This window comes from Falco cherrug, chromosome 6 (assembly GCF_023634085.1).
Source record: "Falco cherrug isolate bFalChe1 chromosome 6, bFalChe1.pri, whole genome shotgun sequence".
Classification (NCBI taxonomy): domain Eukaryota; kingdom Metazoa; phylum Chordata; class Aves; order Falconiformes; family Falconidae; genus Falco; species Falco cherrug.
In genome coordinates this window covers 29,390,713-29,411,185 of record NC_073702.1, presented here as the reverse complement: position 1 = coordinate 29,411,185, position 20,473 = coordinate 29,390,713, and the positions used below count along the sequence as shown (strand labels likewise).

At 41.0% G+C, this 20,473-nt stretch overlaps 1 protein-coding gene across 1 annotated transcript; it reads left to right on the top strand.

Annotated features, from left to right (window-relative positions):
* The first annotated feature begins 2,103 nt into the window (after positions 1-2,103).
* E2F6 (E2F transcription factor 6) lies at positions 2,104-12,033 on the top strand. The gene is made up of 7 exons (XM_055714464.1): positions 2,104-2,443; positions 5,490-5,538; positions 6,955-7,171; positions 7,483-7,642; positions 8,667-8,780; positions 10,333-10,480; positions 11,220-12,033. The coding sequence occupies exons 1-7, from the start codon at positions 2,378-2,380 to the stop codon at positions 11,255-11,257; spliced, it is 792 nt and encodes a 263-aa protein (XP_055570439.1). The 5' UTR covers positions 2,104-2,377; the 3' UTR covers positions 11,258-12,033.
* The last annotated feature ends 8,440 nt before the right edge of the window (positions 12,034-20,473 follow it).

Below are 20,473 nucleotides of genomic sequence, written 5' to 3'. Positions count from 1 at the left end.
GGGACTTTTCTTCACTCAGTCAGAAGCGAAGGACAGAGAAGCACAAGAACAACAGAACTTGATCTTATGACCAGCTAGGACAACAGCATAATTACATCTTCATGCAATGTTTTCCACATGAGTTAATATATTCACACATCCTTGATCCTCAAATTATGAGCTGATAGCCTCCCTCCTAATATCTGACTACCCAACAATCATCAAAATCCTATTCAATGGCTTTTATGCTGCATAGCACAGTACCCCAAACTAAAGCAGCCCAAGACATCTATTCCAAAGCATTTTGCTGTTCCAGTTGGAAAAAACCTGCTTTATCACAGTGGGTTTATACAATCTGTGATTACAACGCTGATATGTCTTCCAGTTAAGAGTATAACAAAGGGGAAGAAACATTCATTCCTTATGGGACTACATTTATCACCACAGAATAGTTAGCAAGGATCATATTGCCCACACAGAAATGAGTGTTTTCACATTTCGGTGATGAAGCTGCTTTCACATTTCAGTGATGAGCTGCTTTCATGATAGGAAAACCTTTTGCACCTGCAGCAGTCTAAGCTCTCCCTAGAATACTGACAAGCAACATTTGCCCGAGGTCTTTAAATGAACAACTCAAGGCTTCATCTCTCCTGAAACAGACACCATGCCTTTGAGGAGCTGTAACATATTTCCCCCACTTTTTTTCTGATAAATTGATTAGACCATGAGAACAACCCCCCTTAGTTCTACACATGACTACAAGGACAATTACTACCGTGCAAGTAATTGATTGAAAATTGGTTACTATGAAGAAAACTGCATCCTCCTTCAAGGCATCTGATGTCTCAGTGGTGACATAAGCTACTCCAAAGGAATGTCTAACCTGAAGGGATATGAAACAGCTAATTTGGTAATTTTAAAGAAAATAGACTATTAGAGCTGTGCAGCCTGGCATATTAGAAAAGGGATTAAGTTCTTCAAGGCTTTGAATTCCTTATACTAGACCGGCAGTTTTACACAACGTCCAATGAAATTCACTTTTCTCCAGAGCACCTGCCCTCAGGATGAGAAAGTGACAGGAAATTTCACCAACGGTTTAGGTGGGGGAAGCAAAAAAGTTCACACATTCTTTAGGAAAAAGAATTCCACCACAGACTTCTTTGTCATACGATACAGCAGAGGACAGTTAATTACCATGAAGAGCAATCATTCAACAGGTCAGCTATCTAACAAGGAGCTGTGTTTTAAGCAAGTGGGTTTTTTTCCTGACAAACAGAAGTTTCCTACCAAATCAAAAATTTTGAGGTTACTGCTGATGCTGACAAACGAGCAAGGCAACAGTCAGTGCTTGTAAAAGGATATCAGAAGTGTGAAAGAAAGGGTAGGAGCAATGGAGTTGGGATTTGGGAAAGGATCTGGGACCCCTTGCTGGGAGGTAAATGGACAGGCCTAGCTCAGCCAGGCCACATTGGCTGGCTGCTCTGGCCCTACAGGCACCTACCCAGCCCTTTACAAACAACCCCCTCATAATTAATTTATTCATGACACGGGCATGCCATCCTTCTCTCCCCAGTAAGTGACACACACAGCTTCGGCCCTCTTCTACTAGCAAGTCGTGACAGAAGGAAGCAATACTAATTATTCTCACACCTATTTACACGACGGTGCTTAGGCAGGGCGCTCTCTCCTTGCCGATGCTGTACACGGAGGGAAGAAAAGCCTCCCTCCTCGGTCACCGAAGGGATGAGAACTTCCCCGGTTTAACCCACTTTCGCGCTTAAGGCGCTCCCCACGCCGGCTGCACCCCGCCAGGAAGACAAGGACGAAGGGGGCGAGCAAATCCTTTCTTCCTCTGCTCTGGGAGGGTGCTGAGGGGAGGAAACGCCAGCCTGGGCGATAAGCGGGGGTCTCCTTCCCCCCGGCGCTCAGAAGAGAGGACTCCCCCGAGCAGCCGCCCGCCCGCCGCGCTGAGGGGACGGCAGGGACCCGGCGGCGGGAGGAGCCACCTCCGCTCGCGCCCCGGCTCTGGCGGGAAGGAGGCGCGCGCCTGCGCACGGGGCGGGGGTTCCGCTTTCCCGCCCGCCCGTCCGGTTTGCGGGGGGGCCGGGGAGGAGAGAGGCGGCCATAACGGAGCTGCGGCGAGGGCGGGAGGGCCCCCTGCCGCCCCCTCCTCCCGGAGGTGGGGTGGGGATGGCGGCGCCTTCTTTCGACACAGACTCGCAGGCTCGTCGTGAAGGCCTCTGAGCGCCCGGCCTCCGCCGCCTCGCCTCAGGGCGGAGAGTCCTCCCGGCGCGCCAAGTCTACGGCCGGCCGGAGGGGGGGGGGGGGGGGGAGGAGGAGGAGGAGGAGGAGGAGGAGGAGGAGGAGGAGGAGGAGGAGGGGCCAGGGCCGGGCGAACATGGCCAGCCCTGCCAAGTGGGAGCGTCTGAGACCGCTGCGGCCGGACACGCTGCGTGTGAGTGAGGTAACGGAGGGCGGGGAAGGGGGGTGGACGGGGAGAGGGCGGGGCGGCACTGCAGCGCTTCGCTCCCGCCGCGGGAGGTTCTGAGGAGATCCCCCAGAGTCCTTCCTCTCGCCTGTCCGGCCCGAGGTCCGCGGGCTGGAGAGATGTGGTAGGCCTAGCAGGATTGGTGCGCGAAAGGGGTGTTGTGGTGCTTCCCTCCCTGCTTGCGTGTGTAGCAGGCTACCCGGGAAGAAGAGCGTAGTGGTGGTGTAGCGCAAAGGGATCATACTGGTTTAGCTGTGTTACCCTAGCCTCGTAATCGAGTTAGATACGTTGTAGCTATGTTCGAGAAAAACGAATCCAGCTATGCATTCCGTTCTTCTTCGATCATCTGTGATGTTCAGGTAATCTTAGGTGCAACTTCCACTGCTACTTTTTAGTGATGTTATGAGGTAGCTAGCAAAAAACCAGGCCTACTTTCAATTCTGTGGAACTTCTTAAAAATGCTTATTTTTGTTAACCTTGACTGTTGGGTTCAATGTTACTTGGTAGTAGTATCTTAGAGCCATGAAAAAGTTTACATGAGTTTTTACAGTGGTAACTGAAAATTTCTTATTATTGGAGGTCACGATTGTAAGACACAGAGGGTGTTCGGCACAGCTTCTTTATGTAGGTCTTTAGATGCGTCAGCCAGGGGTGATGCTTTCCTGAATCTGCTTCTCATAAACAAGGAAGTCAAGGGTATGGTAATCATTAGCAGCTTCGGCTGTAATGACCATGGAATAGTGGAGTTCAAGACCCTGAGCGTAGTGAGGAAGGCTAGTAGCAGAGTACAGAACCTGGATTCTAGCTTATTCAGGTAACAGGTAGTTGAGATTTTAGGGGAGACAACTTTGAAAGTTGGAGAAGCGGCCTGTAAGGACAGGGGTGTTCCATCCTGATACTCATGAAAACAAGTAAATGTGTGGAGGAATGGGCATAGCTATGCCTGCACTCTGGGGAGGTCAAGAGGAACATATACAGCAGGTGGGAGCAAGGACAGGCGGTAAAGAAGGATAAAAAGCATTGTGTGGGCATGTAAGTATGATGCTAGGAAAGCCAAAGTCTAAAAATTTAAGACTAGCAAGGAATGTCAAGGGTGACAACGTTTTACTGTTACATTAGCAGTAAAGGGGCAGGGGGAGAATGCGAACCTGTTGCTAGATGGGGCATCTGATTCAGGAAAAGCAGAGACAGGTAAGGCTAAAGTTAATCAGCCTTGTTGCAGTGGGTCTTCAGAACTGATGTCCCCTAGGCTTTGCGTCTAAGAGATGGGATTCAAGGAGAAGAATAGCAAGCAATGGAAAAGTGTCAAATTAGGAATGTCCTGAGAAATCCCAGCCCAGACAAGACTATAGGACCCACTTGGGGTACATCCTGAGAGAGTTGTCTGATTTCATTGTGAGGTCGCTGTCATGGTCTTTGAGGTGTTGTGGAGGTCAGCTACAGCTTAGTCAGCCTCACTTCAGTCTCTTGGAAAATCATGAAGCAAGCGGTCTTGGAAGCTGTTTCTAGGCACATGGCAGAGGAGGCAAATGGGAATAGCCAACAAGACTATGCTTCCAATTTGATTACCTTTGGTGATGGAATTATTAGATCTGTAGATCCAAAGCCTGGAATGTCATCTGCATTTGCTTTAGCAGGACTTCTGAAATAGTCTCTTGCAGCAGCATCCTTTTTGAGTTGGGATGTCACAGATTGTAAGCTACTAGATGAGTAAAAAAAGCCTGGCTGGATTGTCAGGCTCAAAGAGGACTGGCTAGTGGTTCACACTTTATGCAGAAGTGGATTACAAGTGGCATTCCTCAGGGGTCTTTTCCTGGGACCTGTCCTGTTAGGATGAGGATGTGAGGTGCACCCTCATGTTTGAGTGGGGAAGCTGCCTCAGCTGGAGGAATAGGTCATCAGACACCTCATAAACTTAAATCAAGGAAGCTGAAAATTCAAGTGTGAAGTCCTGTACCTGGGCCTGTACGCTGCAGCAGTACAGGCTGGGGGAGTACCTTGCTGAAAGGACCTGGGGGTCCTGATGGACTGTGGGTTAAACATGCACCAGTGCTGTGCCCTGGCATTGAGGCCTATGAGGCTGTATTAGCAGAAGCATAGCCAGCAAATCGAGGGAAATGATTCTCCTTCTTTACTTGGCATGTACTGGGCTACTGCTGGAATGCTGTGTCCATTTTAGACCCACCAGTACAGGAAGGCTGTTGATAAACTGCTGTGGGAGCCTGTTAAGCCACAGCAGCCCTTCAGTACTTGCAAGAAAGTTAACAAGAAGTGGGTGCCAGCACTTCATAGCCATGCATGATGGCAGCTGAAAGGAAATCGCCATGAATTGAATAGAAGAAGCAAGAGGAGTTGCAACTTGATGTAAGGTGAAACTTTTTTTCACTGCAAGGACATGCAAGCAGTGGAATGGGATGCCCAGAGAGGTGTATCCTCCATCCCTTGATATTTTCCCAGTTGGATAAAGCCTTGAGTAAACAGCTGTGATCTAATGGCTGTTCCTATTTGGACCTGGAGGTTGGACCAGAGACCTTCTTGGGTCTCTCCTAAGTGGAATGAGTCTGAATTTGAAAATACAGCTTTTAAATTGGGGTGAGGGGTGGAAAGAAGTTCCTACTTGGGTTCATCATACCAGTTTCTTGACCAGAGCAGACTGCTGCCAGTCTTGTAATATATAATTGTAATGCTCTGTAATAGCAGTGTATCTTCTGTATGTGGACTAGCTGAAGCTTGTATTTGTAGAGTTTATACAGGTATCTGTGTTGTGACTGTTGCCTGAGCATTAGGGAGTTCAGTGGTTTCCAAGACAAGCTGAGACTAAGGGCTGAAAATTCTGATGGGAATTAATGAGCATATATCCCTTCTATCCTCTGATGTTCCTTCACAGTAGTATCTGTTGAATTGTCAGCACTCTGCTGGCTGTAGCATGTAGAGTTGATCTGGTGATTTCTTATGGAGAAGCTTCCTTTGTAGACAGCGTTTTATGTCAGTCAGTTTCTTTCTTTGTTTGCTTTTTCCCCAGCCACCAATGATCAACCTGAATGTGGACAATGACGTACAGTTTGTGAGAAGTAAGTTGCAGTCTTCCATGTGTGACAATTATTCCTTTAAGTATTTCATGCTTTTTTCATGTTAAATGAAGTAACGGCTATGAAGCAATACATTCTTCATAGTTTTCCTCTTTAAATTTGCTGCAAGTATACTTTCCCACTGCTATAAAGAAAATAATGTACAGGAAAAATGAGTTAGAGAGAACTTGAACATCATGCTGGCAAACATTGGTTTTCAACTGGTATTAACAAATGTAAGTACAAGCTTAAGTGAATTTGCATTGTGGTTTTTGTGTTTTTTTCCTCACCAATTGAATAGTGTCACAAATCTCACTGTAACACAATCCAAAACAGTTGTTGAACCTGTCACCGTTAAGAGTGCACAATCTTGCAGCCATGGAATGGGTGTAATATACTGTGAGTAAAAGTGGATGTCTCATTCATCCTGGGAAAAATAATGAAGTTTGAAGCGCGCGCACACACACCACATTCCCTTGAAACATTAGACTGGAATATTACTCAGTGGCACAGTTTGGTCAGAGATGAAATACCTGGTTTGCTTTCCAGGAGAAAAGACAAGTAACAGCAAAATTTGAGAGTCTTTCATTGACTCTAGCATCAGATGAGTGCATGTGTACCACATCTTTTTTTTTTTTTGTGCCTCAAAAATAGATGCTTTTTTATGTTTTATGCATCTGAAGTTAAACAAGCTATTCATCAGTACCTTTCCTGCTGTTTCTGTGAATATGCTGGTAATGGATACATATAGCACAAGGATCTCTCTTACACCTGTAGTATCTTGGTATCTGCAGATCTTTGTTGCATTAGTATATCAAACAATGGCAGGACAAATTCTTTTGCCCTGAGGCCAAACAGTACAACCAGAGTTTGTCCATATACTAAGTTTTTGTACTGCAGAACAGTTTGGTCATGTCCAGGCTGAAACAGTCCCTGAAAGCGTGCCTGAATGTTATTTGGGAGGTCTGCAGGTTAATCTGGGCCAAAGATTGTGAAGGAAAAAAGTAATAAATTTTTAACAGTGTCATGGAGCAGATGATAGAGCTGCTGTTCTCTGGCAGTGCCTTGACACTATCTATAGTTAACCAAAGGTTTCATTGGTATTCATTCAGTAGTCTGACCTCATGTCCTACAGAACATAGTTACACAACTATTAATTTCCATGCTAGCAGTCTGAAGTCATGAATGTTGAAAGTGTGAAGATGCATGCTTGCTATTTAGATACAATCATTGCAAACAAATGAAAGTATATGTAGCTAATAGACTTTATATGATGCCATTGCAATGTCAGCATTAATAATTGCTGTGCTTCCAGACTTTTATCTTCATTGTTACTTCATCACTATTGTTTGGGTTTTTTAAGGAACACTTCATACTTGCATGGTAATTTACCCTAAATATTCTATCAAAACTTTACAGAAACTCTGAAAGTCAAAAAGCCTCGATTTGATGCATCCTTGGTTTATTTGACCCGAAAATTCATGGATCTTGTCAAAACAGCTCCAGATGGTGTCCTTGATTTAAATGAAGTAGCAACAACACTTGGAGTACGAAAACGAAGGGTGTATGACATCACGAATGTGTTGGATGGAATCCACTTAATTCAGAAAAGATCTAAGAATCTTATCCAGTGGGTGTGAGTTGACTTTAAAACTTCTAATTTCTGAAACAATAAAACCCAACAATGTCAAGTAATGTTTATAACTTTTGAGAGTATTTTTAAGCATATTGATTTACCTTTAATAGATACAAATATTTAAGTTCTGTATCCTTGTGCTGTCTGAATTACTTGATACATTAACAAGTATCGAGTGCAAAAGCATAATAAAGTGTGTTACAGCAGAGTAAAGGATTTCAGAGTTCCTGGTTGTCTGTTAGTATACTTTGTGCTCAATAAACAGGCTCTTATTTATACAAGCATACTAGACAACTTTTATATCCTTGTAGAGGTTCTAATCTTGACCAAGTTGTTGGAAAAGCACCAGAACAGCAAAACCTTAAAGATGAACTCTCTGACTTGTCAGCAATGGAAGAAGCTCTGGATGAATTAATCAAGGATTGTGCTCATCAGTTATTTGAACTAACAGATGACAAAGAAAATGCAAAATATCCTTTTAACTCTTGCATTACTTTAACGTGTGGTTTTGGTTGCAAGTACTCGGGTATCTCATAGTAAGTGTAGGCTGATACAACAGGTATGCAGTAATACTTGATAATGAGTTGTAGAATAGGAAACATTGATTTCATATTCGTGTGTACTAGTCATGTGCCCTGCTTTGCAGTAGCATGTACAATCTAGCATGTTCTCAGGGGAGCACTAGTTGTGTGACCTTCCCACTGCAGAAGAATGGAAGTAGGGCAATAGTCTTGGTACTCTGACCATCACCTTGTTCTCTCCATTATAAAGTTAACTCAGAGGCAAGTCTTGACCTACCAGTGAGACCGAGTTGCTTAGTGAGATGAGAAAGGGAACCCAAAACAGAGCCCCAGTGGCCTGTTGCCAAGAAGATATGATGGTACGTTTCTTGTGTCCTTAATACTGTTATGTCTCTTGAGAGAGGTTCCAATTCAATCTTGTCTTTCAATGGGTTTTGATAATAGAAAAGAGGTTTATTTTAATATGACATAAACATGTGATTTTGGCTTTGGGTTACAATGAAATATTCCTTAGCTCCCTTGCGTGGCAGAATGTTAAGGTTTCGTGCTCAATGAAATGTGCCCATTTTCTGTATGATAACAGCAAAACTTTTCATTACACCTGACATGTTCTGTTCTGGTTAAGAAAAGAATTCTGTAGTTTTCCAGGAGATTATTTATGTGTGTCGTAGTAGTTTCTCAGGGGCAGTATTCCCTTTGCTTTGTAGACTTAGGACAGCATCTGTGGAAATGGTTCGTCAGTTGTGTGTGTTTTCTTAATACTGAGTACCTCTGTTTTATAAAAAACTCTCTTTCCTAGCAATAAAGTCTTTCCACTTGTTAACTTATACTTACTTTAATACTAGCTTTGTAAAATTAACCTCATATGAACTATTTACCACTTAAGTTGGTGTTCTGCTTCAACGTATCTGTACATCATACTTGCTTCTGCTTGTTACCAAATTGCTTTACAGAATCCTTGACCAATGTATACACTAGCTTATGTGACGTATCAAGACATCCGTAGCATTCAGGCGTTTCAAGAACAGATTGTGATTGCAATCAAAGCTCCAGAGGAAACCAAATTGGAAATACCAGTTCCTAAAGAAGTAAGATTTATACATTTCTCTCTTAAGGGAGCAGAATTTCTCAAATTTTATATTTGCAGCAGCAATCAGTAATTGATTTCTAGTTTTGTTATCATGTATAGCAAATATTGGTACTTCATTGTTCTTTTATTTTGTATTCTTGTATCCTTACAGCACTAAACAATGCTGCAGGAATAATAGTGTAATAAACTTACTTTCAGTATTTTTCTGTTTACCTAAATTATTAAACAATAAACAGGTCTGAGCTTTAGTTATTTGCTAGACAGAATGGAACAACTGTAGTAAGTGTTACTTATTCCCACTATCAGTTTGTTCAAGAATTACTAGGATAATGAAACTTTCAAAGAGCTGTTAATGTTTGAATACTAAAATCTACAAAAATTGTAAATCTAACCAAACAGCCATTGGCATGATTTTATAATGTTCTTAACAGCATGTAAATGCTGTCTTACTGCTTAATGAGTAGACAGTTTTGTTACTGTAATATTAAAGTGTGAAATGCAGTGTGGTTGACAAAAGAAAACATTTTGGCACTCTAGTAGATCATGTCAGGATGGATTTTTTGCATGGAGGTGGGGAGGTTCTGTCCTGTCCTCACCTTGTGGCACAACACACATCCTCATCCTTCTGTTTGTGTCATACAGAGGAGCTGTAACGGCTTTGCCCTCTGCACCCAGTCATGCTGCAGCTGCGTCAGGGCCTCTATACTGGGAATCCAGTGTTTAAAGTAGTACTGTGAAAGAGGGGAAATAATGGAAGTAAGCTTAAGATAAACAAATGGAACTTTAATTTGTTTTCCTTCTGTATGTGTGTTTTGTTTATAAGGCTTTTAATTGTATAATCATCAAATTTGTCTTGCTGTGTGCACAGATGGGGAGGTGATACAATAGGAAAAGGAGATATATGAATCAGTAGAACCAGAAGATTTAGATCCTCTGCATTGATCTCCAGTGGTTTCACTGGTAGAAGGAGCTGGCTCTCATGCAGTGGAGATGAAAAAGATAAGATTTCAGAGGCTTCCTGAAGCAAAAGAAGGCAGGATTTAAAAAGATGTATTTTAGACAGAACAGAATTTTCTCTCTGTTGTCCGTTAAATTTGATTTGCTCTGTGCCTTGCAGTGTGATGTCTGCTGAAGGAAAGCAGTAAAAGTAATGTAGTTTAGTTGTTTTGTGATATTATTAAAGTTGCTACATGCTCTGATTTATTTTCTGATCCATGGCATTGACTTGTCAAGTTTTAAATTGTTACTCTTCCTAAATGTATAGTAAATCCTGGTCATACATCTAAAGGTCAGTAAAAAAGACTAAACAAAGATTTAAGTGCACATTCATCAAAATTGAAACCTTTTTAGCTTAGTGGTGCTTAATAATTGCCCTACAAATCTATGTAATAGTTATAATTCCTGTAGAACTAATAACACAATTTTAAATAGTTATGCTATTTCTGTATTTGTTCTGTTCTTCATCTACTGGCTGTAAAATATGTGCAAAAATAGATAACCTGATGTGAAAGATTTGTGCTTTGGTTTATATGCAAGTCACTGTTTTATAGGATTGCATAGAAGTACATGTGAAGAGCACAAAAGGACCCATTGATGTGTATCTGTGTGAGGTGGAAAAAGAGAAGCCAGGTGCTAAAACTTTTGAAGATACAGTTACTGTCACTTCTGAAACTGAGCCATCAGTTCCTCCTGATGAAGGTGGTGTCTTCCATTTACATTTTATCCCCATGTAATGTTTTTTTCAAGAGGGTCATACCATTCTGATACAGTTGAAAACTATATTGTGCAAGTATAATTTTTCTGGGCATAGTTTGTGGGCCAAGATGTGTGGGAGTATAGGAAACGCCCGAAAGAGGAGCTTGTGCTGTTGTGCTACCTGACAGCAGCAGGAGGTCAGTCAGGCACGTGCACATGTAGCAAGGCACTCTTGTTCCCTGACCCTTTCCTTCCTTTGCTCTCACTGGTTTCCTGTCAGAGCTGCACTCTGCAGGTGGAACAATGTGTGTTAGTTCTCGGCTGCCTCATTGCAGAGCCCAGCAGCTCACCTGAAATGAGAGTTATGATGCTCTTTCAAATGACAGTATGCTGCCCTTGTTCATTACTGCCCAGTCTAAGGGAGGGCAGACAGGAGAGGGGATGTAGTGTTTTCACTCCTAAAACAAGATTGGCTGATAACAAGATTTGGCTGGCTCAAAATCCCCAGTGCTACAGGATGTTGTGGTTTAGAAATAAGTGTGGCAGGAATTGCAGTAGTTCAGGACACAAAAGATAATTTATTTTTAGCAGTGCTCCTTTATAGTTGAGGGGAAGGGATGACTTCTTAATCTTAGGTAGTTTTTAACTTTATTTTGCTTGCAAAATGACTCAGAATTGTATTTCCTACAATGACAGTAATTGTATTCTTTTTCTTTTTTTTTTTTTTACTTTCCTTTAAAAGCGAGATCTCCAGGCGAAGGAAAAAACCAAACCACCTGAGATGCCAGATTAATTACAACTCAAAAATCTAACAGCGAATGTAAATATATGTGTTACAGAGCTTTTCCAAAGCCACTTGGATCTGCAACCTTACTAACCTGAAACGTTCCAAAGTGTTTTAAATTTAAAACAGCAGTGGGTTGTTTGAGTGCTTTCACAGGATTGCTTATCTTCCCAAGATGAAAGATGACAGTTATTGCTTTTAGGACCTTTGTACTACAGAACTTTGGGAAAATGGTATTTTTAGCTGATGAAATAATTGTAATTGACAGAAAACACAATTACTTCTAAAAATGAAGATTTGAAAACTATCTCTGGGATGATCCACAATCCTTACTCTGGGATGATCCACAATCCTTACTCTGGGATGATCCACAATCCTTACTCTGGGATGATCCACAATCCTTACTCTGGGATGATCCACAATCCTTATGGGAATGTATATAATAAAGAAATGCACTTTTCAGTTCTGAGGCTGCACTACTACTAAGCAGGATTGGCAAGTACAAGTGTAACAAAGAACTGGTTTATCAGAAGCCTTCACTATAAGGAACAAGATGTAGATATCCTGAGAGTTATGCCTTACGCTGTGTAGGTGCTGTTTGCATCATTTGCATCCAGCTCTGTATGAACTATGGTATCAACACTGAAGTTAAATAATTGGGCTTTTTGTATATATCTGTATCATGTCTAGGTAGTTACTGATGTAGATTTTTTGAGATGGTTTGCACTTCTGCCTTTGTACAGCAAAGAAATAAAATAAGCTTATAAAAATATTAAGTAGCCTAATCAGTCAGTCTAACGGAACACTTTGAGTTATCTTTGTCAGATTGCTTGGGTAAGCACAGACATTAAAACGGATATGAAAATTTTAAATCTGTTATATGTGATGCTGGCAACTAGCAGTTAGAGCTGATTCTTGTGATGCCACAATACAGTAGCAATTTTCAGAATAAACTTCATGATCAGTAACTACTTAAAATTGGTCCCTTCAGTTTCTGGAGTTTGCATACAGCATAGCTTTAGCCTAGTACCATGATCTCTTTGTGGCTTTAGCTTGCAAAAATATGTAAAATAGTTTAGGACTACTTCTGGTTGTCCCTCTGTGGTATCTGTAAAATGAAGCTTTAGTACTTGGGTGCTGGGTTTCTAAGTGAATTAACTGTCACCGTACAAATGCCTTGCTTAGGCTCATTCTACTCCAGTAGTGAAAAGCATACTTCTGTGTGGGGTGGGTGGGTTGGTTTGTTTTTAAATTGGAGCTCCAGGTCTTTGTTTTCCCAGTCACGCAGTATCAACAACTATCCATCCACTCACAAGTGAGAACAACAAAGCAAATAAACTTTTCAGTGTTTTAACCAGCAACTCTACAGCTGTTTTAGATGCTGTGAAATTAAATTCCCTATATTCTGCCGTACAAATAAAGTAGAAAAAGAGCTTAAATAAATATATCTAAATGCATATGTTAATGCAGTTTTCTACAAGGTTAACAACTTCTGCAAAATCTGTAGTATTACCCTATGCAAACTGAAATACACAAAGTGCAAGCTTGTATCAGAAAGTAATCTTGACTTCTTGTGTGTGTGCGCTTCCAGAATATAGGACTTGTGTTTGATACTATTTTTCTGCATCTATACATCAACACAAACTATAGGCTGAGCTGTTACAGTAATTAATAAAAGCAAAGTGAAAGCATGTTTTGTATGTAGATGCAGTAAAAATGGGGAAGGTGCTCCTCTAGTAAAGCTGGGGGCTGGAGTTAAAATTAAGAAATCATCTTTCTGAACAAGAAGGGTCCTTTTCCTTCGGTGGCTTGCATCTTTCCATATGGCAAACTTGCTATTTGATTTCTTTTTTTTTTTTTTTTTTTTTACATCACTCTTCTGTTTTTGTGGGGAGAGAGATCTGTGCCCAAGTATTGATTCCCCCTACACTGGTTCAGCAACTTGGGATAATCTTTGCTGTGAAACATAAAAATTTCCAGCACCACCAACTGATCCTGAGTGCTGTGCATCAGGGTGGGACTTTCTTACATGATGATACTGTGTTTTGAACTGTAGAGTAAGGAAGCATACTTCTACAAAATAACCAGCTTCTAAACGTTAAGGAACTCTGTCTTCAAAAGCAGAACATACTTTATTTAATTGAAACATTAGGATTTTTTTTTTATTTTGAAATCTCTGATTATTCTCTTTTTTTCCTTTGCGCGGGTTTTTCTAGCTGTAGAAATCATTTTTTAACTTTAAGCTACACTATTATCACAGTGAAATGGGAGAAGCTGTAATATGGCAGCTATGCTATAATTGTTTTCTTAAATACGTTGATTGTTTTAATATTGCATCTTTAGTGGAACAAACAAACTTTTGAAGATTAAACCACTTCGTTGTTGCTACTAGAATACTTACAGTATTATCCACTTGTGATAATGGAGAACAACGTACTGCATTAGCTCAGTAAGCCAGCTAGCTGGAAAGATTAGACTTGGACTTGAGGAGAGGTTCCTGAGTAAATATGAACTTATGTGCAAGTTACAAGCTCACTTAAAAAGTAAATCTGATAGGACCTTATTCTGAACTTTATAATAATGTTTGATTTCTTCTGAAAGGTTGTTAAGATTAAATTATTTTGGTTGAGTCCATATCTGTCCATTGCAAACGTATTTATATGTGTAAGCACTTCTCTCGGCTATTTGAGGACTCTGCCTGTAATAAAGTAAAAAGCTCTAATAATATTTTTGTCTTTCCTTCAATAAGAATGGCTGAACATCTAAATGCATTAATCAGCAATAGCAACAGACAGAATCTGTAATTATAGAACGACCTGGTTTTGCTGACTCTGTAACAGGAACAAATGCTACAAGTTGCCAGTTCAGCCCTTATTTGTTATGGGAAATCACTCATCAGTTTTCAGTGATTCGCAGTTTTTAAATAATGTGATCTGTAAAGAAGAGAGGCTTGCTTTAAATTACTGTATTTTGGAAAGCACTTAAAAGACAACAAATTCCTTCATTTTGAATAATCCTTTGTTGTGTGTGAAAAGCCTCATTTAGAAGTATAATTAATTTCAGATTAATTATATACATTGATTTCAGAAGTCACTTCAGCTCTTGTAATTTTCGGTGATGAGGTGAGCCTGGTTGCTAGACAATGGGCTGCTCCTGAGTAGCTGGAGTTCGCTGCAAGCTTTACACCCTTGTGTGTGCCGCGATCTTAGTGAACAGGCTGGCTCTGGCACTGTGCTGGCGCGTAAGTAACTGCTGAAGTGTTTATCCAGAGCAGGAATCTGCTATTTTTGGTTCCACTTCTGATCTGTCAACAGTCATTTGTGAGAAGTGTGTTGAAGCTAACATCACATGAACTATACTTGGTTGTGTGTGGTTTATAGAAATCTACATGAGGCTTCTCTCATAGATGTTTACTGAAGTGTTCGATACTCATTTGTAAAAAACCATGGTATATGATTGGAAGGAAATCTTAATGATGCTCGGAGAGAAAGAGAAGCCTGGCTCCCTCCGTGCATCTCATATGGTTCCTTCCCTTCGTTTCATCCCGCTGCAGCCTGGCAGTGGGCTATCAGGGTCTGCAGCTGTGCTGCCTGGGCACCCACCGCATCCGTGTGCGCTTACAGTAGCTTCTCACAGTGTGAACTGTGAATGAGGTAGTGTGTGTAATCGTCCCTGCGTTAAGTGGTGGGGCTATAGGAGACGATCCTAGAAGTTGTAACAGCAAATTCAAAAGACACAAGCTCAGGACATCATTAGCCTTTTGTTGACTTTTATTAGGCCTCTAATATTTCATAGCATCCTTCTTCAAAAGGAAAACTTAGCACTTCAAATGAAAACTTCAGGAATCTAAAAATTTTCAAGAAGACAGTTTTGCTTTCAGTCTTTTGTAGATTATAATTCAAGTCCTGCACAGAACTGCTTTTAGGTAATGCAATATTCTTTGCCAGACAGACAAGCAATTTTGGTATTTCAGCTGTCATTTTCTAAGGAACTCTTTCTCTCTTTCTGTTCGTTTCTTTTTTGTTTGGGTTTTTTTTGTTTGTTTGTTTTGTTTTCTTTTTTTCCCCATCTATAACCACAGAAATGTCACAAGCAGGTTATGGCAGTAGTTGTTGCTTCTCTAACTTGCAGCCAAAGCCCATGTCATGAAAAATGACACAAAAATTCATCAAAGTTTTTCTAGCACATTAGGAAGGTGTTGAATCAGATATAAAGTTTCAGCAAGTGCAGAAAGGGAAAACCTGGTTTTTTATATATTTTATTCACAAGGCACACAATTTCTTAAGAGACTTGCTGGCTCCTAAATCTAGGATAACATTTGTGTTCACTGACTGTGACCTCAGCATTAAGAGTTCACTTCCAAATGTGAAAATAAAAGTTATTTGTCAGACAAAATTTTTTGAAGTCCAGTAAAAACATTTCAGAATTTATTTGGATAATAAAGTTTTAAAGGGGATTGTAAATTAGAGATGAGCCTGACCTTTAAGCACAACCTAAGAGCAAATACCTGCGAACCTGAAGAGTAAAACAAGGTCAATAGACCCCATGTTTATTATACCAGTCATTAATGTTGAAAGTTGAAGCTAGATACCTACTTCTCTAAAGACTGAGATTTCTGGCTGAGATTTAGCATGATTGAAATATTTGAGAGACAGCTGGGATTCCAACAGAAATGTTCTGGATCTAGAAACGTCAGCAAAGAGGGAAATTACCCTCTCCATTATTTGCGGCAGTAGCTGTTAGTAGGGAGTTACCTACTTTATTTTCTTTACAAGCACACAAAAAGAAGTTCCTGAACATGAGTACCTGTAGGAAATATATCCTACTAAATATTGCAGTGGCAACATTTGAGCATGGCCTCTGGAACAAGGGAAGGCATTAATGCAATTTTGAAAAGGAGGACACACAGTATCTCATGCTCTGATTGGTGTGATCCATCTTTCTGCAAACTGTGATGAGACTGCCTTCTGGCATTCTCATCTGCTAGGTTGCACTCTGCCTGTGCTCCTGTTCAGAAGCGTCCAGAAAATAAATTGTATGTACAATACTGTTCCTTTATACATGGAGAAAATATAGACTGCTATAATCTGGACAGAAGGGGTTGGAAGGCTGTCCAGATACTGTCTGTATGCTATGTATGCATCTCTGAGGATCTGTTGCCTAGAAATGAAAACAAGACAACAATAATTGTTTACATAGATGTTGCCTGAAAACTTCTCAGGCATTTATGCTCTCTCTGCCGGCTTTATGCCAATGGACCATTTCTTATATTGACAAGTGGGAGCTATTTTTGGGGAGTAAGGAGGGAAGTCTGCAAAATGGCGTTTATGGTTTGGAGAGAAAATAATACAGCTGTAAAGGGAAAATAAATCCTCCCGATGCCACATAAAAAGTTTTTTATCACCTTTGAAATCAAAACCTGATCAGGACAGGGTCTGTTCGTTCAATTGAATCACTTCTGATGAGTTTAACAAAATCGAGGTTTGACTAGAAACAGTCATTCAGCCATGTGCCTTATTGACAGCAAACGGTGGCTCTGAAATGGGCTTGAGTAAGCTGAATAAATTATACTTGCAGCTGAATTGTTCTGTATTTTGTATTGGTAATTCTGTTTAAAAGTGATAATGGATTCACAGTGGTAATAATGGTAGTACCGAGGAATTACTGAGATATAGAACTATGATTATCAGAAGGATGAGATTTGGGATTTCTGTCTCCATACAGTGAGAATCTTAGTGTGGGCTGTCCTCTAAGGAGTTTTAACATATAAACCCATAGATGCTTTCAACAACACATCACACTGTTATCAGGGAGCTTGCTGCCTCTGGACAAATCATTCCTCTGTTCTGTGCCTATTTGCAAAAAGGGGGGCACTGCCTTGATCTCCTTTTCAAACTCCTGTCAGTTCTGCTCCGCAGTGACTCCTATGAGCATACCAGCTCCCCCAGCACTTCCATAGTCCGGCCCTGGACTTGCTGTTCTTCATGAAGCAATCACGGTGGCTGCCAGGACCTCCCAGGTGCCCTAGAAGAGCATCCTCTCTGAAGACAGAACCAGAACACTCTCTGCTATCTTGAAAGATGTTGCCCCCAGGGCTTACTGACGCTCTCAGTCATTACTGCATGTCCTTTAACAAATTAAATGGCAAAATAAATGTTCCAGGCACATAATCAAAATAAGCATTTTATTGTGAATTACAGTTGAGAAGCCAAAGTGTACAAATGTACAAATAAATGTTCCTTATGTTTATTTTACATATACTGGGGTTTTTCTTTTCCTTTGGGATCTTCTCAGTCCTGTATTATGAGACAGGAAAATCTGAAACATCTGATTAAACTTCAGTATAACTTGCCTTTTTTTTTTTATAACGATAACAGAATTGTTGCCTCTCTAGGTTAAATAATCTGACATTTAAAAAAGCTTAGAGATAGGATTAACCCTTTCCTCACCCCTTTTCCATCTGCCAGTACATCTTTTTTACAGTGGCCAGAGAGGAACTGAAATGGGTACCGCCTTCCAGCATCGACACTTGCATGAAATAAACACTCTAAACAGCCTGATGTGGAGTTTCAAGGGGAACTTTGGTGAAAGGGAAAAAAGGGAGAAATTACCCGCCAGTTCTTACCCATTTACCCCAGGCAAGCCCCGAGCCCCACGCTGACTGCAAAGAGCTCGTCGAGGGCCGGAGCTGCTCGCTGGCTTCCGGAGGCTGCGGGGCCACTAGAGGGATGTCTACAACCATCCTTCCATCGGGTCCGACTCGCCAACCACCACTCCACATTTCTGGCCAGCTGCAAATCACACTCAGCATCGAACTACCTGAAAATGCTGTAAAGACTATATCAGAGGGCTGCTCACCGTGGCCTACAGAAAGTGTTTGGAAACCACCAGTCCGGAAAGATGCGGTGCGCTAGTCTGCCACAAGGTCCGAGTGAGCTGGTCAGAAATTTTCTGGTCGAACAGTTTTCTACCATCAAATTCCAATTCAGTGGAAAGCAAACTGCTTCCCTCCAGATCCCTAGCTGCTGCTTTCCTTCCAGCACATCAGATGTGGTCCACCCAAGTCTTTTTGACAGCCCAAGTTCAAGGGCTTGGAAGACCAGGAGGGCTGGGCTGTGGTGCTACCAGCCAACTGGCTCTGTGGGCTATGCAGCTGCCTGCCTGTCCGCGATACGGGTTGTGGGGGAATCTGAGAAATGCTGAGAAAACTCTGAAAAACCCGAATTCCGTTCTCTTCTGTAATGAAATCTCTCTTCATGCTGCCATTCTGTAGGCAGCATCACATCCAGCACTTGGTTTGGAGCTTTTCTACACTTTTAACAACTGCAGCTACACATATCCTTTTTTTCTTTGTTTGTTTCCTATGATTTAGCTTGTATTTTGTGGCATGGCATAATCTATTTAAACTATCAACAAGCTAGCAGTATGCTTAGTGACAAAAGTACTTCTATTTTGTTATTCATTTTAAATTAGTTGACTAGAAAAGGATGAAAACTTAATAGTGAAGAGTCCCCCTCCTACAGGAACTGACTGTTGGAACTGATGGGGTGAAAGGGGCTGCAAAGAAAGTATCGATAAGCTGAGGAAATAAGCACTAGATGTGTTATAAAAGGTCTCGTGCACCCCAGGACAGCATCATTAATGAGCCCTAATTTATTACTATGTCTGGGTAGATGGGTCAAACTCTTATACTTAAAAAAAGATTAAAATGTGTTGTAATGTAGGTGGAAAAGAAGCAGCATAGATTTTATAAGTGGTAATAGTTAGAGTTGGGTGATTTATTTATTTATTTATTTTCATAGTTAATTCCCCGGAAAATGTGGTTTCAGTCATGTCTAAACTATTTGCTTCAAATTTGCTGAATAGTTTTGGCTGGAAAAAAAACAAAGGAGGGGATAAACTCTGTTGGAGGAAAGTCCCCAGTTACCCAGCAGCTCGATGATCAGAGCATTTCCTTAGGTAGCAGAGACCCCTGAGCAGAGGCTGTTTTGAGGGAGGCTATGCTCAATCCTTCCCATTACCACTTTGATTTTGTCCAGATGGAGAGGCATGGGGACACACCTCCCACGGGAGCACAGTGGTTCCCAGGGTGGGAAGCCATGATTCTCATGCTCCTCCTCACTGACCCAATGAACTTGGTGCCTTTGTGCAGGCAACAGCTTCAACACAAGGAAGAATCTCCCCTTTCTCCCACTTCAGGGATGCCCAATACTTTGACAGCTTCCTAGGAAGCAGAATTCTGCTTCAAACTCCCTTGGACAAAAATAAGATTCCCTTATCCTAAGTATATCCATGCTATGAAACTAAAAAAGAGACCCCTCTCTGTTCTTTCAAGTATCCAGAGCAAATACTCCACATTGGATCAGTGCAAAGAAATACCGTCAGGTTATTTTCTTTCAGCAAGGAAAAACAGCCAGTTTGGTTACGTCCGAACTGTGCTGGTTTTTATTATAAGTTCCCTTAGTAATTCCCATTAACACCACCCTTACCGTATCAAATTACTTAATGAAGACAGGGTAAATGAGATCGACTTTGTTTTGCCATTATTTTATAACTGTGGTTAGTCCAGTATGATGTACATGTAGACTGTTTTCTATTTTCTTCCATATCTTTGTTATATGCTAGAAATGTGCTTTTAAACATTGTATGCTACTCAGGTCACAGAAGGAGATTGACAACTGTCATGTTTGTCTCCTTTGAAGATACAGATCTATACTTACTGTTTTCAATCATATAGCATCACCCTGGCAATAGTAATTCATTTGAGAATCACTTGTTATAGAAATTAAGATGTAGTTTTAGTAATTTCAGAATTCTGATGCTTATCTGAAACCAAACTTACTAAAATCATCTAAGTTTTTCTTGCAATTTGCTTGTAATTACCACTTCTATGGCAATTTTCATTTTCATACCTTATTTCTGCTTATCCATATACTGTTTTGTTTTAACATCATCAGCCATCACCAAAGCCTAGATGAAATATTCGTTTGGACTGGGGCAAAACTGAGATCATCTCTACGCTAATTTCTTCATAGAGCTGTCCCATTTACTACTTGAGAGTCAAATCTAGTAATAACAGTTGTTTAAACAAGACTGTCCTTCTTGCTGGACAAAATGAGAAATAGGAAAATCATACTTTTTCCAAACAGGAAGAAAAAAAAAAGTTGCGTTCCTGGTTATTCTTTCTTTCTCTCTCTCTTTCTTTTGTTCTT